Genomic DNA, 27,594 nt, shown 5'->3' with positions numbered 1-27,594 from the left:
AAACAAAGTACTGAGTAAAGGGTCTGAATACTTATGTAAATGTGACATTTCTTTTTTAAAATTAGTAATACATTTGTAAAAATGTCTAAACCTGTATTTGCTCATTATGGGGTATTTTGTGTAGATTGAGAGGGGTGGAAAATATTTAATACGTTTTAGAATAAGGCTGTAGTGTAACAATATGGGGGGAAAATCACAGGCTCTGAATACTTTCCGAATGCACTGTATATAGAGAGTGTGCAACTATTTTTATAGCCTACAGTTTACTTACTGTTAGTCAGCACCTCTAACTTTTTTGGGATGTGTATTTATCTTGTGAAAAGCATGGCACATGGCACATCCCCAAAAAGTTAGAGGTGCTGACTAACAGTAAGTAAACTGTACAAAATGTCATCCTGACATGACCCTCCAGCATGACAATGCCACCAGCCATACTGCTCGTTCTGTACGTGATTTCCTGCAAGACAGGAATGTTAGTGTTCTGCCATGGCCAGCGAAGAGCCCGGATCTCAATCCCATTGAGCACCGCCTGGGACCTGTTGGATCGGAGGGTGAGGGCTAGAGCCATTCCCCCCAGAAATGTCCGTGAACTTGCAGGTGCCTTGGTGGAAGAGTGGGGTAACATTTCACGGCAAGTACTGGCAAATCTGGTCCAGTCCACGAGGAGGAGATGCACTTTCGTACTTACTGCAGCTGGTGGCCACACCAGATACTGACTGTTACTTTTGATTTTGACCCCCCTTTGTTCAGGGACACATTATTCAATTTCTGTTAGTCACATGTCTGTGGAACTTGTTCAGTTTACGTCTCAGTTGTTGAATCTTATGTTCATACAAATATTTACACACTAAGTCTGTGGCAGACTTCACTCCTAAAGAACACAGAAAAAATGTGAAGTACTGGGAGGGGGGGGCGGGTAGAGCTGGTCAGTGGTGTGTAGTTAATTATTTGTTTTTCTTAATGCTTCAGATGGTTAATATGGTTCAAAATTATATATTTTTTGCTCATGATGAAGTACTGTTTGTTCATTACCGTAATTCGGTCTCATCTACCGTAACATGGATCTCATTACCGAATTGCATCATCAATGGTAAAATATTCCTAGAATAATATTACAGAATTCAAAATATTTGAGCTGTCCATAAAATTAAAATTACATTTAGCTCTGTATATGTATTTTACTTTTGAAACATTCATAATAGTTTAAAACAGAAATAATATATACAAATCCAGGTTATGAACATGTTACGGTAATGAGAACTGATTAAAATGAAAATATAATTTTTAAAAATATATATATACATTTTTTTTAAATCAAAATGGCCTTTTTTAAATCTTATGCAATTAGGCGTTACAAAATAAAAAGTGTTTTGCCTTTGAATTTTCAAAATGTACCAATTTCAGGAGAATCACCCACGAGTTGTCGATAGAGATTTTCACGGATCCACCTGTAGGCGAATACCCGATCCTGTACCCGAATTCTAAATAATGTTGCGGGCCTCGGTCGGTTCTGATATGATTGTCATGGGTCTCGGATATGTGTAATTTTGAGCGCGGGAGACGTTTATGTTGCTGCTCTTGCTTTTCACAATAGTGGAGGGTGGCGTGTGTAAATTGTTCTTGTTGGACGGCCAATCATAAGTCATCAAAGCGGCAATAGGTTACAGTCATAGAGCCTCTGTTTGGCAAAAGTTAGGAGATATCTAAACAATGGAATTAAACGTTAAAGGAGAAGGATCTGGTACAACGATCAAGATCGAACTGGCAGGCTGCTACTTAATATTCTGAATGGAGTTATTTGTAACTGTAAGACGAGAAAGTGCATGCATGCAGCATCAATTAGCCTGGCTAGCTAACATTAGCTAGCGTAACTAGCTTCTCTCAGGTTGACTCAGTCAAGACGGGTACTACGTTAACATATTTGATGATAAATAACTTAGCTATGGCAGCTATTAGTCTACTATAGAACGAGTCTACTTGGTCGGTTCCTGTCTCTCCCTGCCTGCTAGTGGCACCTCTCCTCCTTGCGCTTTATCAGCTCCGGTTAATAAAGTAGCTTAAAAAATGAGTTTCCCTCACTTGGATCTGGATCTGACCAGGTCTATACGAAATAGGTCTAGTTTTTCTCTGGTCCGTTCGGAGCAGGTATCTATATATGAAACAATTATTTATGCATATCGGTCTGGGTGGGGCAGCCCCAGGTCCATTTCAGAAGGGGTTAAACTTTTTGAACCCGTGAAGACCTCTAGCTGTTTGTGTGTAAAAGCCAATTCATGCTCATTCCAAAATGAGGTCTGAGGCTCCATATTGAGGCTGTGATGCAATTGCGGAGCCTCCCGAGGCATGCAGAGGCCAAATTGAGCTCTGTAACGAATCACCGTGCGCCTCCCAAATTTTGTAACAATGCGGAGGGCTCCACATTGACATGATTGTTTGATGGTAGGTGGGGGCGGGAGGTCCTGTATAAACACACTCACTTCCTTGACAACAGCTCTGCTCAACAGCTCTGCGCTGCTCAACAAAGCGCAAGATGTATGAATGCCCTGACTTCTGCTGAGGCCATATCACATGCAGCGCCTTTTAGGCTTGGGAGATATCCAGATTGTCATACCTTCATACCGACTTTGTGCCATAACGGGATATTTGGTAATACTGGCACTGAACACAAGGGCTGATGTTTTCAAAGCCCACTCATACTCTGTAATCCTAAGGTTAGCAATGCTAACAAGTGCATGTCAAATCCCATAGAGAATGCTAACTAAATGCTAACGAGCGCATTGCAAACATTTCATACAGTGTCTGACCAAAACTATACAAGTAACTCAAGTGCTTCTCAGTTTGTTGCACGCACAAAACAAATATTAGGCAGCAAGGCTCTTGATCCTGGAGGAGATTCTCTGCGGTTACCAAGGGAACGCTTGATTTCGGAAGACAGTAAATTAGAAAACTAAATCTAAACTGCAGAGCATTTAGCACATTTTAGACAGTTAATATAATAGTTATAAGCTATCTAGCTGATAAACATCACATGGAGCATGCTGCACAACAGTTGGTCTCTCGTTGTTGTGTGCTTGTAAACAAGCACCAGGTGACGTGACTGGGGACTACCAGAGGTATTGACATGTTGAACGCACCGAGCTGTCTGTCTAAACTACTGGCACACAGCTAGGACACCCATATGCACACAAGTCATGCCACGAGGTCTCTTCACAGTCCCCAAGTCCAGAACAGACTATGGGAGGCACACAGTACTACATAGAGTCATGACTACATGGAACTCTATTCCACATCAAGTAACTCGTGCCAGCAGTAAAATTAGATTTAAAAAACAGATAAACACCTTATGGAACAGCGGGGACTGTGAAGCAACACAAACATTGGCACAGACACATGCATACACACACACACACACACAGAAATGATAACATACACACTATACATTCACATTGATTTACTACTGTAGATATATGGTAGGGGGAGAGTATGAGCCTGAGGGCACACAGTGTGTTGTGAAATCTGTGAATGTAATGTTTTTAAAATTGTATAAACTGCCGTAATTTTGCTGGACCCCAAGAAGAGTAGCTGCTGCTTTGGCAGCAGCTAATGGGGATCCATAATAAGTATTAATAAATACCAGTAAGCTTCATAATGAAAAGTATATGAAATTAAGAACACAGTCTTTATCTCCAAACGAATTGCGCAAGTTGACTGCAGGGATTCACTTAAGTAGTTACAAATATTCAAATGTATTAAAAGAAATAGTTTCAATGGTATTGAAAAACCATCCCGTGGCTTTTTCTAAATACCCCTGTATACAGTGTATATGAGGTATACCGCCCAGTCTTATGACTTGGGGGTAGAAGCTGTCTCCAATTGCCAGATGGTAGCAGAGTGAACAATCTTATGTCTTTGGTGGCTGGAGTTTACCAAGCGGTGATGCAGCCAGTCAAGATGCTCTCGATGGGGCAGCTGTATAACTTTTTGGCTGTAGAGTGTCTGCCTGGGGATGACGTGTTGTGTTTCTGCAGCACACGCGGTTTGTTCAGGAGTGTAAGGATGCAGAGCCAGAGGTGCTGTTTATTGGAGACTCCATGGTGCAGCTAATGCAGCAGTACGAGGTGAGAGAGGACAGATGCCTGTGTATACAACATTGTGTGTGTGTGTGTGTGTCAGGGTTTCCGTTAGCCAGTAACAGCTGGCTTTTGGCCCCCCAAAAATATAAATGAAAAGGTGATAAATACAATTTGGCTCCGGCAAAATAACACATTTTTGATTTATCCCAGTCAATGTAGCATGAGAGCTGCTGCTACAGCTCATCAAACAGCTAGCTGTTGGTTGGTACTGGAGTGAAACCTGCCCACTACAATTCTTAATGCAATCGCATGTTAAAAACGATGGCCAAGATTAAAAAGAGCTACTATTTTTATTTCTGAACTGGTAATTAAAGATAATTTACCATTTGCCAATCAAGTACATAGGCAACTAGGCAAGCCTCAGCAAGTCGCACACCACTTTGCAATGAGCTGGAGTCAGTAGGCTTATCCATTTTGAAAATGTATACCTAATTGTTTGAAACCTGAATGTTTTACTGCATATGTTTTACTGCATATAATCAGGCATGTTTTTACCTTGCTTCAAAGTAGCTTAGCCAAAATCCAACCAAACGTGCAGGCAGTTATTTTATAGACTTCCATATGCCATTGAAAACAGTAGCCTATTTCTCTCATGTTCTATTGGTTTTCAATTCAACTTTCATTGTCCAGTAGCCAAATGCACAATCCTAGTCATATTAGCAACTCATGTTAGTTTTTGCATCTTTAGATCTCCCTCCTTTCAAAATTTGTAATGGATATTTTAATCTGTCTCTTGAAACCACTCAAATGTGCGATGTGCTTTTGACAATGTTTTTCAGGGGATTGCACTAGGGAAGGAACAGTCGTGTGTAGCCTACTGCCATGTACGCATTTTTGTGCTTATAATGTGAATAAATAATAGTTTACCAACATTTTAAGCTAAACATTCTGATCTGTTGCATGAGCCTCATTGCGTTTACATTTTTTGACTGTTGCCTAGGCCTACAGGTTGTGTGAATTTGGGATCTATTGTCCCACAACTGTCCCAGTGTGTGTTTGGAATAGGCTATTTCTGACCAATAGAATAGGTTAACTGTTCTACTATGGGGCATAGTAGATTGGCATCGGCTAGTGATTTTGCTGTTCGGAAAAGTAAATATGGACAACTTCAAATTGTGCATTCGGTAAGAAGGACAGACGCCATTGCATCCTTGAGTTTTATGTTCTGTTAAGATTATTTACCATGAACTAAATGTGATTGCTGTCATTCTGAGCACTGTAGGTGGATGCCCTAATCCGGTTATGCACCCAATGCATATGGGTCCTGTAAATTTCTTAAAGGTCTGTTAAATTAGAATGCTGCAGGTCAACTCTCCTGCACCACAACGGAAACCCTGGTGTGTGTGTGTGTGTGTGTGTGTGTGTGTGTGTGTGTGTGTGTGTGTGTGTGTGTGTGTGTGTGTGTGTGTGTGTGTGTGTGTGTAATACCTGTTGCTGTGCATTATATCAGTTATAATACTGTGTGTGTGTAGACCTCTGTGCATGTGTTAGTTGTTTACCTTTTGCTATGACACTGGTATTTTACACTAATCCTTGTCCTGGATCCTCAACCTGCTACATCACTCACTCCACAGATCTGGCGGGAACTCTTCTCTCCTCTGCATGCGCTCAACTTTGGCATCGGGGGAGACACCACCTGTAATGTGCTGTGGAGGCTGCAGAATGGAGAACTGGACAACATTGGGCCTAAGGTGAGACTCAATCGGGCCAGCACAGGCTCTGAGAGAGGAAAGGGCACTGCACAGGTGGACAGTTGTGGTCCTGGAGTGCTTTTCATCCAGATCAGAACTATAACATATGATTAAACTAATCAATACCTCGTTGGTCCCCTCCAGGTGACGGTGGTGTGGGTAGGAACCAACAATCATGAGCATTCGGCAGAGCAAGTTGCAGGGGGAATCCTTGCCATTGCACAACTGCTCACCTCCCGTCTTCCTAAGACTAAGGTTGTTGTTCTGGTAAGTGAAAGTTTTTGTTATTTGTGTACAGTGGAGTGTACCATTATGCAATCTCATGCAGGATTTGCATTCAGATTCAGAAAGTGTAATTGTCCCTTTGGTTTGCTTTATTACCTCAGTGTCAATACTGTACTATATGAGCCAGACCTGGTTTCTGATACTATTTCAAATATCTCAATTACTTTCACATACTGTACATACAAAGTAAGTATTCAGATATATTTTATTTAAAAGACAAGTAGTTGAATATTTTAATGTATTTGGAAATACACTTTGAAAGTATTTGAAAATATGGAGAGATTTCATTGCCAACAGAGATTGCATTTGAATTCCATAATTTTGAATTTGTGTTAGGATATTGAATTGGAATGTAATATTTTTTTATTGAATTGTTGATTTCATGATTTGAAAATGAATTGAGTGAATACAGTGTTTTACACATGCACATGGAGTAGCCAGCCAAATACAGTGCATTCGGAAAGTATTCAGACCCCTTTGCTTTTTCCACATTTTGTTACTTTACAGCCTTATTCTAAAATGTATTAATGTATTTTTTCCCTCATCAATCTACACACAATACCTGATACAAATGTATAAATAAATAAAAAAAACTGAAATAGTACATTTATATAATTATTCAGACCCTTTAATTCAGTACTTTGTTGAAGTACCTTTGTCAGCGATTACAGCCGTGAGTATGACACTACAAGCTTGGCACACTTGTTTTTGGGGAGTTTCTCTCATTCTCTGCAGATCCTTTCAAGCTCTGTCAGGTTGGTCGGGGAGCATCGCTGCACAGCTATTTTCAGGTCTCTCCAGAGATGTTCGATCGGGTTCAAGTGGCTGGGCCTCTCTAGAACATTCAGAAACTTGTATCGAAGTCACTCCAGCGTTGTCTTGGCTGTGCGCTTAGGATCGTTGTCCTGTTGGAATGTGTTCCTTCACCTCAGTCTGAGGTCCTGAGCGCTCAGGAGCAGGTTTTCATAAAGGATCTCTCTGTACTTTGCTCCGTTCATCTTTCCCTCAATCCTGACTGGTCTCCCAGTCCCTGCCACTGAAAAACATCCCCACAGCATGTTGCTGCCACCACCATGCTTCACCTTAGGGATGGTGCCAGGTTTCCTCCATACATGATGCTTGGCATTCAGGCCAAAGAGTTCAATCTTGATTTCATCAGACCAGGTAATCTTGTTTCTCATGGTCTGACAGTCCTTTAGGTTCCGTTTGGCAATCTCCAAGTAGGCTGTCGTATGCCTTTTACTGAGGAGAGGCTTCCGTCTGGCCACTCTACCATAGGACCCTGATTGGTGGAGTGCTGCAGAGATGGTTGTATTTCTGGAAGGTTCTCTCATCTCCACTGAGGAACTCAGGAGCTCTGTCAGAGTGACCATCAGGTTTTGGACACCTTCCTGACCAATGTCCTTCTTCCCCGATTGTTCAGTTTGGCCGGGCGACCAGCTCTAGGAAGAGTCTTGGTGGTTCCAAACTTCTTCCATTTAAAAATGCTGGAGGCTACTGTGTTCTTGGGGACCTTCAATGCTGCAGAGATTGGTACCTTTCCCCAGATATGTGCCTCGACACAGTCCTTTCTCTGAGCTCTACGGACACTTCCTTCAATGTCATGGCTTGGCTTTTGCTCTGACATGCACTGTCAACTGTGGGTCCTTATATAGACAGGTGTGTGCCTTTGCAAATGATCAATGGAAACTGGATGCACCTGAGCTCAATTTTGAGTCTCATAGCAAAGGGTCTGAATACTTATGTAAATAAGGTATTTCTGTTTTTAATTTTGTATACATTTTCAAAAGCTTCTAGAAACCTGTTTTCACTTTGTCATTATTTGGTATTGTGTGTAGATTGATGAGGAAAAACATTTATTTAATACATCTTAGAATAAGACTGTAACCTAACAAAATGTGGAAAAAGTCAAGGGGTCTGAATACTTTCTGGATGCACCGTAGAAAAAATAGTGGGTTAAGATATTTTTGCCAAACAAGCTGTGTTTTGTTGGCCTCTGGTACATTTTACTGCCTTGATTCCGTTTGAAAAACAGCACATTTATTATTGTGTTTACAGTTACTGAAAATGTATGAATTCAGTGTATTGTTAGTTGTTTTGGATATTGTCTAGGCAAAGACCTATACACGAGAACATTTAACCTGTCTTCTCTTGAGAAGTATTTTCCTGCAAGATATGAATTGGCACCACTATGTTTGTTTTTTAAATTATATATTTGATTAAAATAGAAAAAATGAAGTAAATAGCCCAAATGATCTTGATATATAAATTAAAGATACAATTTTAAATCAAACCAGTTGTATGATGGACACTTTCATATTATGAAATGGATCTCTAAACAGAACAGATGTTCAATTAAGTTCTGGGTCCATACGTGTTAAACTCCTAGAGCAGGGAGGGGCAAGTTTGATGGGGATGGGGGCCACCAAAAATTCTGAACTCAAGAAGGTCCGCAGTTGCTCGCTGATCTGCTTACCCACATACCCGACACAGTCTTGACAGGGAAGAGAACATTTTTACGTTTTAGAGTACACTTTGTGTAATTCTATACATTTTGCCATGGAGCAGAGAGAAGATTTAGCAATTATATAACTAATGTAAAACCATTCTACTTGTTTTGCTATGGAGTGGAAAGGAAAATTAGATGTTTTACAGTTATTTTCTTTCAATTCTACACATTTTGCCATAGGGTGGAGAGATATTTGCAGTTTTTAATATGATATATGACTGAGACTAACAAACAAAATCAATGGGGGCCCCATTGCTGGTAATTGTAAACCAATTTGGCAATCTAAAAAATGGAAGGGAATTGATCCGTGGTCCTTCAAAGTGGTGTGGGCTGCCAGTTGCCCATCCCTGCCCTAGAGTCTAAGGGCCCGGGGCTGGGTTTCTACTAAGCTAAGATATGGAGTTCTTTTAAGATGGTCATACCAAGGATCATTTAGCTATTTGATTTTGACCCCTGTATTTATTTAACCAGGGAGACACATTGAGACTTAGGTCTCATTCACAAATATGCCCTGGGAACAATAGTCACATCAGCACACACACAATTACATACAATATACACATTAGCCATTATAATCAAATACATTTAATTTTTTTAAATCCTTAACCAGTTTCCTAAATTTATCCAGGGACACCAAATCATTCAAAGGAAGTGACTATTCCACACGAGGTGCCTGATATGAAAAAGTAGATCTTCCGAACTCTGTGGTTACAAAGGGAGTCATCATCGTTAACCAACCCATTGACCTTGTATTATAACCTGAAACTCTAAATTTCAACCAAGATGTTAAGAATGTTGGAAGCTTGTGGAGTAGGGCTTTATAAACAAAAAGACCTGCTGATTTTGCAGGTTTTCCTACTTACAAAGCATGTTGAGGTCTGTAATTTTTATCATAGGTACACTTCAACTGTGAGAGACTGAATCTAAAACAAAACTCCAGAAAATCACATTGTATGATTTTTAAGTAATTAATTTGCATTTCATTGCATGACATAAGTATTTGATACATCAGAAAAGCAGAACATAATATTTGGTACAGAAACCTTTGTTTGCAATTACAGGGATCATACGTTTCCTGTAGTTCTTGACCAGGTTTCCACACACTGCAGCAGGGATTTTGGCCCACTCCTCCATACAGACCATCTCCAGATCCTTCAGGTTTCGGGGCTGTCGCTGGGCAATATGGACTTTCAGCTCCCTCCAAAGATTTTCTATTGGGTTCAGGTCTGGAGACAGGCTAGGCCACTCCTGTCACGCCCTGGTCGAAGTATTTTGTGTTTGTCTTCATTTTTTTGTTTTTTGTATGTGGTGTGTTTGTATTGGGATTGTGGCTTAGTGGGGTGTTCTAGTTAAGTCTATGGCTGTCTGAAGTGGTTCTCAGTCAGAGGCAGGTGTTTATCGTTGTCTCTGATTGGGAACTATATTTAGGCAGCCATATTCTTTGAGTGTTTCGTGGGTGATTGTCCTTAGTGTCCTGTTGTCCTTGTTCTGTGTTTATTTACACCAGTATAGGCTGTTTCGGTTTTCGTTACATTTATTGTTTTGTAGTGTTTGTATTTAGATTCGTGTTGCTTCAGTTTAATAAACATGGATCGTAATCTACACGCCGCATTTTGGTCCGACTCCTTCCCACCTAGAAAGCCGTAACAACTCCAGGACCTTGAGATGCTTCTTACGGAGCCACTCCTTAGTTTCCCTGGCTGTGTGTTTCGGGTCGTTGTCATGCTGGAAGACCCAGCCATGACCCATCTTCAATGCTCTTACTGAGGGAAGGAGGTTATTGGCCAAGATCTCGCGATACATGTCCCCATCCATCCTCCCCTCAATACGGTGCAGTCGTCCTGTCCCCTTTGCAAAAAAGCATCCCCAAAGAATGATGTTTCCACTTCCATGCTTCACAGTTGGGATGGTATTCTTGGGGTTGTACTCATTCTTCTTCTTCCTCAAAACACGGCGAGTGGAGTTTAGACCAAAAAGCTCTATTTTTCTCTCATCAGACTACATGACCTTCTCCCATTCCTCCTCTGGATCATCCAGATGGTCATTGGCAAACTTCAGACGGGCCTAGACATGCGCTGGCTTGAGCAAGGGGACCTTGGGTGCGCTGCAGGATTTTTATACATGATGGCGTAGTGTGTTACTAATGGTTTTCTTTGAGACTGTGGTCCTAGCTCTCTTCAGGTCATTGACCAGGTCCTACCGTGTAGTTCTGGGCTGATCCCTCACCTTCCTCATGATCATTGATGCCCCACGAGGTGAGATCTTGCCTGGAGCCCCAGACCGAGGGTGATTGACTGTCAATCTTGAACTTCTCCCATTTTCTAATAATTGCGCCAACATTTGTTGTCTTTTCACCAAGCTGCTTGCCTATTGTCCTGTAGCCCATCCCAGCCTTGTGCAGGTCTACAATTGTATGCCCTTTTTACACAGCTCTCTGTTCTTGGCCATTGTGGAGGTTGGAGTCTGTTTGAGTGTGTGGACAGGTGTCTTTTATACAGGTAATGAGTACAAACAGGTGCAGTTAATACAGGTAATGAGTGGAGAACAGGAGGGCTTCTTAAATAAAAAATTGGCAGTGTATCAAATACTTGTTCTCCCCACTGTATATGAATGAGTGATGGTACAGAACGTCATAGGCAAGATGCAGTAGATGGTATCGAGTACAGTATATACATACGAGATGAGTAATGTAGGGTATGTAAATATTATATTAAGTGGCATTGTTTAAAGTGGCTAGTGATACATTTTTTACATCCATTTTTCCATTATTAAAGTGTCTGGAGTTGAGTCAGTATGTTGGCAGCAGCCAGTCAATGTTAGTGGTGGCTGTTTAATAGTCTGATGGCCTTGAGATGGAAGCTGTTTTTCAGTCTCTCTGTCCCTGCTTTGATGCACCTGTACTGACCTCGCCTTCTGGATGATAGCGGGGTGAACAGGCAGTGGCTCAAGTGGTTGTTGTCCTTGATGATCTTTATGGCCTTCCTGTGACATCGGGTGGTTTAGGTGTCCTGGAGGGCAGGTAGTTTGCCCCCGGTGTTGCGTTGTGCAGACCTCACTACCCTCTGGAAAGCCGTACGTTGTGGGCGGAGCAGTTGCCGTACCAGGCGGTGATACAGCCCGACAGGATGCTCTCGATTGTGCATCTGTAAAAGTTTGTGAGTGCTTTTGGTGACAAGCCGAATTTCTTCAGCCTCCTGAGGTTGAAGAGGCGCTGCTGCGCCTTCTTCACCATGCTGTCTGTGTGGGTGGACCAATTCAGTTTGTCTGTGATGTGTACCCCAAGGAACTTTAAAACCCTCTCCACTACTGTCCCGTCAATGTGGATAGGGCGGGGTGCTCTCTCTGCTGTTTCCTGAAGTCCACGATCATCTCCTTTGTTTTGTTGAGTGTGAGGTTATTTTCCTGACACCACACTCCGAGGGCCCTCGCCTCCTCCCTGTAGGCCGTCTCGTCGTTGTTGGTAATCAAGCCTACCACTGTAGTGTCGTCCGCAAATTTGATGATTGAGTTTACATGCTTTGTAAGTAGGAAAACCTGCAAAATTGGCAGTGTATCAAATACTTGTTCTCCCCACTGTATGCGTTGCGGAAGTTAGAATAACAATGATCCAGGGTTTTACCAGCCTTGCTAGCACAGTTGATATGCTGATAGAATTTAGAGTCTTGTTTTCAGATTAGCCTTGTTAAAATCCCCAGCTACAATGAATGCAGCCTCAGGATATGTGGTTTCCAGTTTACATAGAGTCAAATAAAGTTTGTTCAGGGCCATCGATGTGTCTGCTTGTGGGGGGAATATATGCGGCTGTAATTATAATCAAAGAGAATTCTCTTGATAGATAATGAGGTCAACATTTGATTGTGAGGAATTATAAGTCAGGTGAACAGAAGGACTTGAGTTCCTGTATGTTTTTAAGATCACACCACGTCTCGTTAATCATAAGGCATACCCCCCGCTCCTCTTCTTACCAGAAAGATGCTTGTTTCTGTCGGCGTGATTCGTGAAGAAACCAGGTGGCTGTACCGACTCCGATAGCGTGTCTCGAGTGAGCCATGTTTCTGTGAAGCAAAGAACGTTACAGTCTCTTATGTCTCTCTGGAATGCTACCCATGCTCAGATTTCATCAATCTTGTTGTCAAGAGACTAGACTTTGGCGAGTAGTATGCTCGGGAGCGGTGCGCGATGTGCCCGTATCCGGAGCCTGACCAGAAGATCGCTTCGTCTGCCCCTTTTACGGCGTCATTGTTTTGGTTCGCCAGCTGGGATCCGATCCATTGTCCTGGGTGGTGGGCAAAACAGAGGATCCGCTTCGGGAAAGTCGTATTCCTGGTCGTAATGATGGTGAGTTGACTTTGCTCTTATATCCAGTAGTTCCTCTCGACTGTATGTAATAAAACCTAAGATTACCTGGGGTACCAATCTAAGAAATAACACGTAAAAAAACAAAATACTGCATAGTTTCCTAGGTTTCCTGCCATCTCTGTCGGCGCCGGAAGTCAGTGATTTATTTAGTATTCAAGGCTACCACAGCATTCTGCAGCAATAACCTATCCATCTGGTTTGCGCTTAGTCCCACTATCATTTGTTTTTCAACACACCTCCAGGCTGTGTAAGGGATATTTGACCAAGAAGGAAGTGATGGAGTTCTGCATCAGATGACCTGGCCTCCACAGTCACCCGATCTCAACCCAATTGAGATGGTTTGGGATAAGTTGGACCGCAGAGTGAAGGAAAAGCAGCCAACAAGTGGTCAGCATATGTGGGAACTCCTTCAAGACTGTTGGAAAAGCATTCCAGGTGAAGTTGGTTGAGAGAATGCCAAGAGTGTGCAAAGCTGTCATCAAAAATATAAAATGTATTTTGATTTAACAATTTTTTGGTTACTACATGATTCCATATGTGTTATTTCATAGTTTTGATGTCTTCACTATTATTCTACAATGTAGAAAACAGTAAAAATAAAGAAAAATCCTTGAATGAGTAAGTGTACAAACTTTTGACTGATACTGTACATGTACATATTACCTCAATTACCTCGACTAACCTGTACCCCTGCACATTGACGCAGTACCTGTACCCCCTGTATATATAGCCTCGTTATTTTCTTGTGTAACTTTTTAAAAACGTTTGGTTTATATCGTAAATATTTTCTTAACTCTTATTCTTCTTAACTGCATTGTTGGTTATGGGTTTGTTAGTAAGCATTTAACATTTAAGGTCTACCTGTTGTATTTGGCGCATGTGACATAACATTTGATTTGATTTGAGAGATTAATTTGGTGGGAGAAGAGAAGAGAAGAGAAGATCTACAACCCTTCAGAAATTAATGCTTTTCCAGGACCAGATTCCCTGCACAATCAGTGCGTTAACAAAATAATCAGATTTAGCTTTTCTAACTAGTTTTACACAGATTTCTCAATCTCCTAAATGATTGCCAATCTGGGTTTGAGTCCGTATAGCTAGTTTTAGCCCAGACAGCATCTCTATTACGAATGTATAACTTTGTCTAGCTCCAGTGTTTAAGGGAATATGCTCATCGACAACATTTTTATTGAACCTTTATGTATTTAGGCAAGTCAGTTAAGAACAAATTCTTATTTACAATGACGGCCTAACGGGGAACAGTGGGCTAACTGCCTTGTTCAGGGGCAGCACAACAGATTTACCTTGTCAGCTCGGGGATTCAATCCAGCAACCTTTCTTTCAGTTACACGCCCAGGACTCTAACCACTAGGTTACCTGCCAACCCAAATATTGAAGACATTTGAGAATTTTTTTAGAGCCAGCTCTGGATCATGAATAGATGAGATACAGTCAATGTCAGTCACTACATTGAAGATCATGTAAAAAGGCCTGTTCATTGAAATGTTTAAAATTCCTCTTTCTGATAAAACATGGTTTGGATCTAGGAATTCGCACATCCCTGATACATACACTAGGACAATGGTCACTTATATCTAAGGAAAACACCCCTCTTACAACATATTTTTCTGGGGTATTTGTAAATATGTGGTGAATCAAGGTTGATTTTGTAGGGTCCATCAGATTTGGAAGCATGGGCTTATTAATTAACTGGGTCAGATTTAATTTAACACAAAAATCCTTTAAACAATCAGACTCAAGGTTTCCACAGGCAAAGTCCCAACGATTAACACTTCAGAGGCTGAAAAGGAGGCTATTAAGTCAGTGAGTTCTATTAGCCCACATTTCTTAGCAGATGGTGGGCGGTAAACTCCCATGATTGTTATTGTAGAGTTACTTCCTAATTGGAGACTTAAGGCCAAAAATTCTAATTGCTTTGGGATGGTGACAGATTTTAACATTGAACAGAAAGGTGATATTTTACATATGTCTACACTGCCCCCTGTACTCTTCCTATCTGCCATAAATACTCTGTAACCATCAATAGCAATCTCAGAATCCATTTCTTTCTATTTTTTCTGGATTTTTGTAAAAGGCCCAGATCTTAATTTCTTCTATTTTAGACAATAGGCTATGTATGTTTAAGTGCATATTTTCTAACTCTTACTGTCTTTGTATTCCAGTGGTTTATCAATACAAGTCAGATCATTACATGTTGGATTTGTTGTTTCAGACCTCACAGAAGATTTCAAGGAAATGGGCACAATATGGCCATATTCAACACCTCTATGCTTGTGAGCACATGCAGTATGATAGCTAGATACAAGCCTGTTGATAGTATCGGAAGGGCTAATAGTAGTCTCCCTATTGTAGCTAACAGAACTATTTGTGAAATTTAGGTCAGCAATCAAAAGATAACTGTCGTCAAAGCTATTGACAAAACCAGTAGTTTCAACATTGGAACTAACAGCCATTGCAGGGAGGTAAATTAACAGGCACATGATAACTATTTATAACACACTCATCAGAAGCCAGCATCCCGGAGTCGCCTCTTTACTGTTGACGTTGAGACTAGTGTTTTGCGGGTACGATTTAATGAAGCTGCCAGTTGAGGACTTGTGAGGCGTCGTGTTTCTCAAACTACTGTAGACACTCCTATTTCTATTCTGGTTAGAGGCAGTTTGCGCTGTTCTATGAAGGCAGTAGTACACAGCGTTGTACGAGATCTTCAGTTTCATGGCAATTTCTCTCATGGAATAGCCTTAATATCTCAGAACAAGAATAGACCGACGAGTTTCAGGAGAAAGTCCTTTGTTTCTGGCCATTTTGAGCCTGTAAACGAACCCACAAATGCTGATGCTCCAGATACTCAACTAGTCCAAAGAAGCACAACAGTTTTCAGTTGTGTTAACATAATTGCAAAAGGGTTTTCTAATGATCAATTAGCATTTTAAAATTATCAACTTTAAAATTATCAACTTGGATTAGCTAACACAACATGTCATTGGAACACGGGAGTGATGGTTGAAGATGATGGGCATCTGTGCGCCTATGTAGATATTCCATTTTAAAAATCAGTTGTTTCCAGCTACAATAGTAATTTACGACATTAACAATGCCTACACTGTATTTTTGATCAATTTGATGTTATTTTAATGGACAAAAAAAATCTTTCAAAAACAAGGACATGTCTAAGTGACTCAACTTTTGACCGGTAGCGTACATGGAAAAAGAGTTAAAAATAAATCATAAGGAAGTATGTTTTGAAGTGTCTCCTCAACTCCTAAACGTACTCACTGTCAACTGCGTCTATTTTCATCAAACTTAACATGTGTAAATATTTGTATGAACATAATATGATTCATCAACTGAGACATAAACTGAACAAGTTCCACAGACTTATGACTAACAGAAATTGAATAATGTGTCCCTGAACAATGGGGGGGGGGGTCAAAATCAAAAGTAACAGCAGTATCTGGTTTGGCCACCAGCTGCATTAAGTACTGCAGTGCATCTCCTCATGGACTGCACCAGATTTGCCAGTTCTTGCTGTGAGATGTTACCCCACTCTTCCACCAAGGCACCTGCAAGTTCCCGGATATTTCTGGGGGAATGGCCTTAGCCCTCACCCTCCAATCCAACAGATCCCAGACGGTGCTCAATGGGATCAATTGAGATGCGGGCTCTTACCTGGTCATGGCAGAACACTGACATTCCTGTCTTGCAGGAAATCACGCACAGAACGAGCAGTATGGCTGGTGGCAATGTCATGCTGGAGGGTCATGTCTTCCCCACATGAGGGAGGAGGATGTCTTCCCTGTAAAGCATAGCGTTGAGATTGCCTGCAATGACAACAAGCTCAATCCGATGATGCTGTGACACACCGCCCCAGACCATGATGGACCCTCCACCTCCAAATCGATCCCACTCCAGACTACTGGCCTCGGTGTAACGCTCATTCCTTCGACGATGAATGCAAATCCGACCATCACCCCTGGTGAGACAAAACCGCAACTTTTTGCCAGTCCTGTCTGGTCCAGTGACCGTGATGTCTGGTGAGGACCTGCCTTTACAACAGGCCTACAAGCCCTCAGTCCTCTCTCAGCCTATTGCGGACAGTCTGATCACTGATGGATGAATTGTACAACAGGCCTACAAGCCCTCAGTCCTCTCTCAGCCTATTGCGGATAGTCTGAGCACTGATGGAGGAATTGTACGTTCCTGGTGTAACTCGGGCAGTTTTTGTTGCCATCCTGTACCTGTCCCGCAGGTGTGATGTTCGGATGTACTGATCCTGTGCAGGTGTTGTTACACGTGATCAGCTGTCCGTCTTGTCTCCCTGTAGCGCTGTCTTAGGCATCTCACAGTACGGACATTGCAATTTATTGCCCTGGCCACATCTGCAATCCCCATGCCTCCTTGCAGCATGCCTAAACCACGTTCACGCAGATGAGCAGGGACCCTGTGCATCTTTCTTTTGGTATTTTTCAGAGTCAGTATAAAGGCTTCTTTTAGTGTCCTAAGTTTTCATAACTGTGACCTTAATTGCCTAACGTCTGCAAGCTGTTAGTGTCTTAACAACCGTTCCACAGGTGCATGTTCATTAATTGTTTATGGTTCATTGAACAAGTCCTTTACAATGAAGATCTGTGAAGTTACAGTGCCTTGCGGAAGTATTCGGCCCCCTTGAACTTTGCGACCTTTTGCCACATTTCAGGCTTCAAACATAAAGATATAAAACTGTATTTTTTTGTGAAGAATCAACAACAAGTGGGACACAATCATGAAGTGGAACGACATTTATTGGATATTTCAAACTTTTTTAACAAATCAAAAACTGAAAAATTGGGCGTGCAAAATTATTCAGCCCCTTTACTTTCAGTGCAGCAAACTCTCTCCAGAAGTTCAGTGAGGATCTCTGAATGATCCAATGTTGACCTAAATGATTAATGATGATGATTACACACAGGTGGATTGTATTTAAGTCTCCGTATAAATGCACCTGCACTGTGATAGTCTCAGAGGTCCGTTAAAAGCGCAGAGAGCATCATGAAGAACAAGGAACACACCAGGCAGGTTCGAGATACTGTTGTGAAGAAGTTTAAAGCCGGATTTGGATACAAAAATATTTCCCAAGCTTTAAACATCCCAAGGAGCACTGTGCAAGCGATAATATTGAAAAGGAAGGAGTATCAGACCACTGCAAATCTACCAAGACCTGGCCGTCCCTCTAAACTTTCAGCTCATACAAGGAGAAGACTGATCAGAGATGCAGCCAAGAGGCCCATGATCACTCTGGATGAACTGCAGAGGTCTACAGCTGAGGTGGGAGACTCTGTCCATGGGACAACAATCAGTCGTATGTTGCACAAATCTGGCCTTTATGGAAGAGTGGCAAGAAGAAAGCCATTTCTTAAAGATATCCATAAAAAGTGTTGTTTAAAGTTTGCCACAAGCCACCTGGGAGACACACCAAACATGTGGAAGAAGGTGCTCTGGTCAGATGAAACCAAAATTGAATTTTTTGGCAACAATGCAAAACGTTATGTTTGGCGTAAAAGCAACACAGCTCATCACCCTGAACACACCATCCCCACTGTCATACATGGTGGTGGCAGCATCATGGTTTGGGCCTGCTTTTCTTCAGCAGGGACAGGGAAGATGGTTAAAATTGATGGGAAGATGGATGGAGCCAAATACAGGACCAGATGGAACCTGATGGAGTCTGCAAAAGACCTGAGACTGGGACGGAGATTTGTCTTCCAACAAGACAATGATCCAAAACATAAAGCAAAATCTACAATGGAATGGTTCAAAAATAAACATATCCAGGTGTTAGAATGGCCAAGTCATAGTCCAGACCTGAATCCAATCGAGAATCTGTGGAAAGAACTGAAAACTGCTGTTCACAAATGCTCTCCATCCAACCTCACTGAGCTCGAGCTGTTTTGCAAGGAGGAATGGGAAAAAATTTCAGTCTCTCGATGTGCAAAACTGATAGAGACATACCCCAAGCGACTTACAGCTGTCATCGAAGCAATAAGGGGGCTGAATAATTTTGGACGCCCAATTTTTCCGTTTTTGATTTGTTAAAAAAGTTTGAAATATCCAATAAATGTTGTTCCACTTCATGATTGTGTCCCACTTGTTGTTGATTCTTCACAAAAAAATACAGTTTTATATCTTTATGTTTGAAGCCTGAAATGTGGCAAAAGGTCGCAAAGTTCAAGGGGGCCGAATACTTTCGCAAGGCACTGTATTTGGATTTCTACGAATTATCTTTCAAAGACAGCGTCCTGAAAAGGGGACATTTCCTTTTTTTGCTGAGTTTATATCTGAGATATGAGATTTATTTTATAGTGGAATTACGCATCTACCTTGACGTGGAAATGCTCGATTCACTTACATACACTTTTCGTCCAGGTACCGGGTTACCTTCAGACGAGTCCTGTGACACTTGTGGGTGTCGTAGAGTAAAACAAAGAATACAATCGTGTCCGTGAGAGTCATATTAGTGTGTAGCCCAAACCATTTGGACGCTACAGAGAGATGTTGGCACATCAGCGTTACAGACTTCAGATGCGAGTCCCATGATGGTTTTGTGAGTATAGCTCAGTAGGCTACTGACGAGTCACTCACTTTAGGACTTGCCTGACAGTCATGTCAATGGACTAAATACACTGCTCAAAAAAATAAAGGGATCACTTAAACAACACCATGTAACTCCAAGTCAATCACACTTCTGTGAAATCAAACTGTCAACTTAGGAAGCAACACTGATTGACAATAAATTTCACATGCTGTTGTGCAAATGGAATAGACAACAGGTGGAAATTATAGGCAATTAGCAAGACACTCCCAATAAAGGAGTGGTTCTGCAGGTGGTGACCACAGACCACTTCTCAGTTCCTATGCTTCCTGGCTGATGTTTTGGTCACTTTTGAATGCTGGCTGTGGTTTCACTCTAGTGGTAGCATGAGACGGAGTCTACAACCCACACAAGTGGCTCAGGTAGTGCAGCTCATCCAGGATGGCACATCAATGCGAGCTGTGGCAAGAAGGTTTGCTGTGTCTGTCAGCGTAGTGTCCAGAGCATGGAGGCGCTACCAGGAGACAGGCCAGTACATCAGGAGACGTGGAGGAGGCCGTAGGAGGGCAACAACCCAGCAGCAGGACCGCTACCTCCGCCTTTGTGCAAGGAGGAGCAGAAGGATCACTGCCAGAGCCCTGCAAAATGACCTCCAGCAGGCCACAAATGTCAGAAACAGACTCCATGAGGGTGGTATGAGGGCCCAATGTCCACAGGTGGGGGTTGTGCTTACAGCCCAACACCGAGCAGGACGTTTGGGATGCCAGAGAACACCAAGATTGGCAAATTCGCCACTGGCGCCCTGTGCTCTCCACAGATGAAAGCAGGTTCACACTGAGCACATGTGACAGATGTGACAGTCTGGAGACGCCGTGGGGAACGTTCTGCTGCCTGCAACATCCTCCAGCATGACCGGGTTGGCGGTGGGTCAGTCATGGTGTGGGGTGGCATTTCTTTGGGGGGGCCAGAGGTAGCCTGACTGCCATTAGGTACCGAGATGAGATCCTCAGACCCCTTGTGAGACCATATGCTGGTGCGGTTGGCCCTGGGTTCCTCCTAATGCATGACAATGCTAGACCTCATGTGGCTGGAGTGTGTCAGCAGTTCCTGCAAGAGGAAGGCATTGATGCTATGGACTGGCCCACTCGTTCCCCAGACCTGAATCCAATTTGAGCACATCTGGGACATCATGTCTTGCTCCATCCACCAACGCCACGTTGCACCACAGACTGTCCAGGAGTTGGCGGATGCTTTAGTCCAGGTCTGGGAGGAGATCCCTCAGGAGACCATCCGCCACCTCATCAGGAGCATGCCCAGGTGTTGTAGGGAGGTCATACAGGCACGTGGAGGCCACACACACACTACTGAGCCTCATTTGGACTTGTTTTAAGGACATTACATCAAAGTTGGATCAGCCTGTAGTGTGGTTTTCCACTTTAATTTTGAGTGTGACTCCAAATCCAGACCTCCGTGGGTGGATAAATTTGATTTCCATTGATAATTTTTGTGTGATTTTGTCAGCACATTCAACTATGTAAAGAAAAAAGTATTTAATAAGAATATTTCATTCATTCAGATCTAGGATGTGTTATTTTAGTGTTCCCTTTATTTTTTGAGCAGTGTTCTTAAAATATAATCAAGGTCTTTAGTTTACTTGTCCCAATGCGATACCATGGATATATAACTACGTTAAATGATTTCTCAATGGCAAGGCTATATGAGATCAACTTTATTCAGTCAATTCAACATCTTTTATAAACTAGTGAAGCTTGCAGTTTGTCAATCAAAGCACAGTAACGGCCCTGCTACCCTACAACCATCAATCATCCGGCGTTGCCATCGGACATCAGCCGTTGAGGGTATGCTTCCTTTGAAATCAATGAAAGATGCTGCCCCCGTTGCATCATGTTCAACGTCCAAGCTCAAGAATTGGTTGAAATAAGGAATCTTCAAGCTAGCAGAAACTCTAGCTAGCTACGTTGACTATGTTTACAATGTAAACAAAACAAAAGCAACAAGTAATTAGAGCATCATTTAGTTTACAATTTGCTCTGTTTTGCAGGTAGAAAGCCACATTAACACACTGTTGGCAAAGCAACACTTATAGTGGAGCTGAAGCGTAAGCCTATGCACCACCACTACGTGGCTACATATGAAACAGCAAAAGAAAATAAATTAATGTGCCAAAAAAACAATAGGCTAAGTGGATTTCAACTCATCGTTATCACATTATATGGGACTTGCAAATTGACTCAGAGACAATGAAGGAGCATCTGCCTCTTTGAGCTCCCAAGTGGCGCATCAGTCTAAGGCACTGCATCTCAGTGCAAGGTGCGTCACCACAGACCCTGGTTCGATTCCAAGCTGTATCACAACCGGCCATGATTGGGAGTCCCAATGGGTTACGCACAATTGGCCCAGCGTTGTCCGGGTTAGGGTTTGGCCGGGGTGGGCCGTCATTGTAAATAAGAATTTGTTCTTAAAAATCGTTTATTCTTTGAATTTGCGCCTAAATGACATACCCAAATCTAACTGCTCAGGCCCTGAAGCAAGCATATGCATATTCTTCGTACCGTTTGAAAGGAAACACTTTGTAGTTTGTGGAAATGTGAATTGAATGTAGGAGAATATAACACAATAGATCTGGTAAAAGAAAAAACCAACCAGTGTTTTTGTACCACCATCGTTGAAATGCAAGCGAAAGGTTATAGTTATAGCCATCACTCTGGTTGTAATTCCGATAGTGTCCACAAGATGGCAGCAGTGTATGTGCAAAGTTTCAGATGGATAACTTGGAGTATGACTGATCCTGAAGCCTTTTAGTGGGAAGTCCCCAGGTACATTTGGGCAAATCGTGAAGGAGACATTTGCATTCATATTCCATTTTTTCTGCAAGAATATCTTCACATCTGTATACTTGGACTTTGGCTTTCCATGTATTAGTAGCCATATTATAAGTTCAACATTTTCAAAACCACCAGTTTTCATAACTTCATAACTCTCTGAATATCCTTATAATTTTTGTCCAAAATGAAAAGGCATGCTATCGTACAAGGTTAGAAGCTACATTTTACGACATATACATGGTTTCCGCATACTCCCGTAAAGCCCAGCTCATTGGCTATCTACCTAGCTTTGTTTGACCCCGATTGTTGCTTATTTGAAAAAGATACAGTCGTTCAAGTGATGGCTGCCCGTGTCATCGGTGTGCCATGAAGGCGTCGCTCTCTGACCAAATATGGTGTTCTGTAGGATATACTACACCCTAATGAAATAGTGAAGTCTGGTTACCTTCTAGGATCTCTGAGGAATACATACGAACGTGATTTGACTGGTTGAAACAACATTTAGGGTTAGATTTTCACAGATTCCTTTTTTTGCAAATTGAACGAGTGGAAATACAAAATCGATCGTGCATGATATATGGACCTTTTTAGAATATGAAAAAGGATTTTATCTAACAAAACAACACTTCGTGTTATCTCTGGGACCCTTTGGACGATAAATCAGAGCAAGATTTTCAGAATGAAAGTACACATTTCACCTTCAGAGGTGAAATAATCAAACCTATCGCGGTGAAAAAAAAACAATTTTGTTGTTAGGAGCAATAGCATGGCATTTTTTCGCAGTAATAGCTACTGTAAATTGGACAGTGTAGTTATATTAACAAGAATTTAAGCTTTCAGCCGATATAAGACGCTTATATTTACCGACATTTGTTGTTACTCTAAAATCTGCGATCTTGACATAACGCGCTGAACGATTTACAACTGTCCCATTGACGGAACGCCGATCCTTACGTTTTTTTTAACTGACTTGTCTAGTTAAATATAGGTTAAATAAAAATAAAAATGTTTGCTATAGGTTATTGAGGCAATACAAACATAATGTGACTAAAATGACAGGGTATTTAGTTGACTAAAATGTCCCACAGTTTTCCTAATTTTGACAATAGCTAGACTAAATCCTTATTCAAATGGTAAAAATGTGACTAAGACTTAATGATATTTTAGTCAAAATGACTATGCCTAGACTAAATCTAAATTTTTAAAAAGTGCCAAAATTAACACTGATCTGAATGCATCTGAGAAGTTGAATATATTACACTTTGATCAACTTGAAATGATAGTTTGTTATCTTCATACATGGACAATGAATGCCATATATACCATATTGAAACAGAATATTTAAATATTGAATGACATTTATTTTGAATTTTAAAATTGAATGCAATATTTATTCAATTCAGTTTCAAATAATGAAAAAGTTAAATTTATTAATTCAATGATTTCAAAAATATAGATTTTTTTAAATGCAATATCCTAATACAACTTCAGAATGATGGAATTCAAATACATTTTCTCAAGTAAAATTCTTTAAAAAATACCAGTTACTCAAATACACATGTATTTGAACCCAGGTCTGATATGTATATGAGGATGCATGCATTTACAGATGTGTCCTGAGCTCCCAGTAGTAACCAACCTCTGCTGTCTGTCCGTTTCAGGGTCTGTTGGCACGGGGCGAGTGGCCCAACCCGCTGCGGGAGAAGAACATGGCGGTGAACAGCTTCCTGCGTTCCTGGCTGCCACGGCTGGGCCATACCCAGTTCCTGGATGTGGGGGCGGGCTTCGTGCACTCTGACGAGACCATCTCCACCAGGGACATGTTTGACTTCCTGCACCTGACAGCGGCGGGCTACCGGGCTATCGCCAAGCCCCTCATTGACCTGCTGCTACAGATACTGGAGGAGACGCCTGAGGAGAAGAGGGCCTCGCTGGTCTGAGAGCCACGGCCCAGGGGCCACACACCCACACAGCCAGGGGCATGCCTCACTCATTCACTCTGCTGGGGTGTAGCTGGAATTTGCCTAAAACCACTAATCCAGGATCTGGTCCTAGATCTGATCTGTTCATAGATATATCCTAGATCTGATTTGGTCCTAGGTCTGTTGTTATGGGCAAGATCTGTGGCAACTTCTACCTCTACAGGGAATGGGGGGGGAGTAGTTAGGGGTGAGGCATGCTCCTGTCTATTGAGATGGGGTCAGATCAAGATGTCACTTGCTGGGCCAAGCAGAGAGATTGGGCACTCATTTGAGTGGAACTGGAACTGCAGGAGAGGAGGGGGAGTGCATGGGTTCATGTGCATGTGTGCATGGAGACATAGTTGACGGTGTGGAGAAGTGAAAGAGAGAGCAACAACAATAATTCCAGAGACATCATACACGCTGTAGCAGCAACAGAGGATAGAGAGCGATCCGACACCTGCACAAGCTGTATAGAGAGGCTAATGGCAAACATTCATAGACTCTGAGAGAAGAGAGACACACACACAGACACTGTATTAGACTTTAAAAATGTCAGCTTTGCCAATTGTTATGTAAATTAGCTTCCTACTTGGGCACAGCTTAACAGCACAGTAATAAACACTCCTATATATTCCCTCTCAGAAATCTGTTTGAGTTGGCTCCATATGCCCTAGTCTAAACCAACAGCCCTTTAAAAGCTCTAAACCGCCATCTGAGTACCAACTGTAATCTTCTCTCCTCCCTCCCTCATTCTGTGCCTTGACACACAAAACGGTGAAGTCCAGCTATCCTCCCATACCTGCCTTCTGCCACACACACACACACATTGGCTTTCTCTCCCTTTCTTATACATAGGACACTACACTCTCCTACAGACTCCAATACCTGCTTACTCGGTCTCTCGCCTACTCTTCATTCTGTCCCTATTTTGTCTCGTTGTGTGTAGTATACAGAACTCCGATCCATCCCTGTCCACACTACCACCTGCCTCCTAACATATGACATTGTCGCAGGACGTCTTAAACAGTTGCATCATGATAAAGCTACTGACATGGAATTACATAGATTCAATAGTCTACTACCACACTAAAACCCAACCACGGGTCACAATCCTGTTTTGTCTCTTCCTGGTGCAGTTGAACTGAAGTGGTTTCTGAGGTCCTCTTGCTCTCATGTTACTAGCTACTGTCTTTAAGGAAATGTAGCTTCTTTTTTTACAACCAAATCTCTGTTTTGATGTCAATGGCAAATTTATAGAAGGGTTCAAACACTTTTTGTTTTTATTTTGTGTGATTTCACTTGTTTTTGAGAAACTTACCCCAGCCATCATTTCCTCGTCCTCGTTGTGCAGTACTGGGGCTCTGAACAAATGCTCCAAAAACACCCAAATACGTCCTTTTATAAATGGAAACACTCTCAGTATAGTGATTCGTGATGCAGGTCTTTTGAACTTTATGCGCAACTTTATATTTAATTTTGTGCGACTCAAGCCGTCATGCCCCTATCCAGCTGTTCCATTGTCTATGTAGCCTGCTGCTAGAATGGGCGGAGAGATATCACTCGGGTTGTCTGTTTCATGTGTACAACATCTAAAGACCTGCATCACTATACTGAGAGCTTTTCTCTTTTTAAAAGGATGTATTTGGGTGTTTCGGAGCCTCCGTACTGCACATCGAGGATAACGAAAATGAATCGCTGGTTGGGGTAAGTTTCTCAAAAACAAGTGAAATCACCAAGTGTCTGGACATGCCATATACATTTTTTTTTAAATGATTTGGTTGTAAAAAGCTAAATTGTCCTTTAAGCTCTACACATATTCTTCTTGTGCTGTGTGTGTGTGTGTGTGTGTGTGTGTGTGTGTGTGTGTGTGTGTGTGTGTGTGTGTGTGTGTGTGTGTGTGTGTGTGTGTGTGTGAACCTTCAACACTGGCTTGGGTGAGAAGTGTGTACAGTATGTGTCACTTATGGTTGGTTGTATGACTGTTTAGAAGTGACCCATTTGTATATAATACATATATGTGAAGCTTGGATAGATGGCCTTGTATTGCGGATGTGGTAGTGTTTGTAAGATAATTAACGATAGCGAGCATCTGTATTTGGTGCAAACTACGCTACATTCTCACATGCTTAAGTGTTCCAATAAAAGACCATGAATGTACATAATTTGTGGTGTTGCTTCATTTCACTTGATTTTAAGGTGTAAGTGTGAATAGTTATTTTATCATCAAGGTTTGTGATTAGCTAGCCTATCTGCGATTCAGTCACTGCATTACTAACTTAACCTCTCGAGCGGCTATTCCCAAACTGGGGTATGCCAAATTAAAATGTGATTCACATTCAAACAGTCCATTTAGATTTTCCAACCGGGCTATACATTTTGGGTGATTTTTCTTTTTTTCTCACCGGAGTAGCCTCGTTTCACTGGCAAAAATTAAATTAAACCGTCTAGTGACACAATGTCAAATACAGGTAGCCTAGTCAAATAATTAACATCCAATCACATTGACCGTTACTCTCTCGGGAATTCCACAAACGGTCCGTATGTAGCCAAACGTAGCTGCAGCTCATTCCGTTTGCTAGAAAATTTATAAATGGTTTGAAAAAGTAAGGCCGCGTCCGTAGAGACACATCAGCTCTACTGGTAGTACTGCTACGACCAGTGCTTCCACGAGCACATCCAATGCTAGCATGAGTAATTCTACATTTGTTGCTGGCCCAGCTAGCATAGACATTGACAGTTGTGAATCTAATGCAGCCGAAGAGCTACTGCCCCCTTACCAGGGAAAGCCCCAAACAACCGACAGGGACGTTTGACCATCAGAAACAAATGTAGAATTACTCATGCTAGCATTGGATGTGCTCGTGGAAGCAGAACAACTTGTGTCGTCGACAGGTGCAGGTATAGTACTGCTGGTCGTAGCAGTACTACCAGTAGAGCTGATGTGTGCTGGTTATCAAGAGGCAAAGTATTGACACATTTTTTAAATTGAGAGATGGGCTTAAAGTTAACTTGCTAGTTAAATAAAGGTTACATTTAATTATCACTTGTCTGACTGCTTGCATGATGACGAGTTTCTCACACGACTGGCCTATCTGGGTGACTGCTTGAATGATCTGAATCTAGGATTACAGGGACTCTCTGCAACTATATTCAATTTGCAGAACACTGTCTGCAATAACGAGGACAACACACAAGTCTTTCCATCATTGAACTCAAAC

At 41.9% G+C, this 27,594-nt stretch overlaps 1 protein-coding gene across 4 annotated transcripts in view; it reads left to right on the top strand.

The window, feature by feature from the left end:
- Positions 1 to 26,258, top strand: part of LOC135548465 (platelet-activating factor acetylhydrolase IB subunit alpha2-like) — a 57,338-nt gene extending 31,080 nt beyond the window's left edge. For 3 of the 4 annotated variants that reach the window (XM_064978088.1, XM_064978089.1, XM_064978087.1), the window contains 4 exons: positions 4,029 to 4,118; positions 5,708 to 5,824; positions 5,969 to 6,091; positions 24,074 to 26,258. In XM_064978088.1, the coding sequence (XP_064834160.1) occupies positions 4,029 to 4,118; positions 5,708 to 5,824; positions 5,969 to 6,091; positions 24,074 to 24,352 (609 nt within the window). In that variant the 3' untranslated portion in view covers positions 24,353 to 26,258. The remainder of the gene's footprint in view (positions 1 to 4,028; positions 4,119 to 5,707; positions 5,825 to 5,968; positions 6,092 to 24,073) is intronic. The other variant, XM_064978090.1, reaches the window with a different exon arrangement.
- Positions 26,259 to 27,594: the final 1,336 nt, after the last annotated feature.

The sequence above is a fragment of the Oncorhynchus masou genome, chromosome 11 (assembly GCF_036934945.1).
Source record: "Oncorhynchus masou masou isolate Uvic2021 chromosome 11, UVic_Omas_1.1, whole genome shotgun sequence".
Classification (NCBI taxonomy): domain Eukaryota; kingdom Metazoa; phylum Chordata; class Actinopteri; order Salmoniformes; family Salmonidae; genus Oncorhynchus; species Oncorhynchus masou.
Note: the sequence above shows the minus strand (reverse complement) of the source record. Positions and strands in the feature narration are given on the sequence as shown.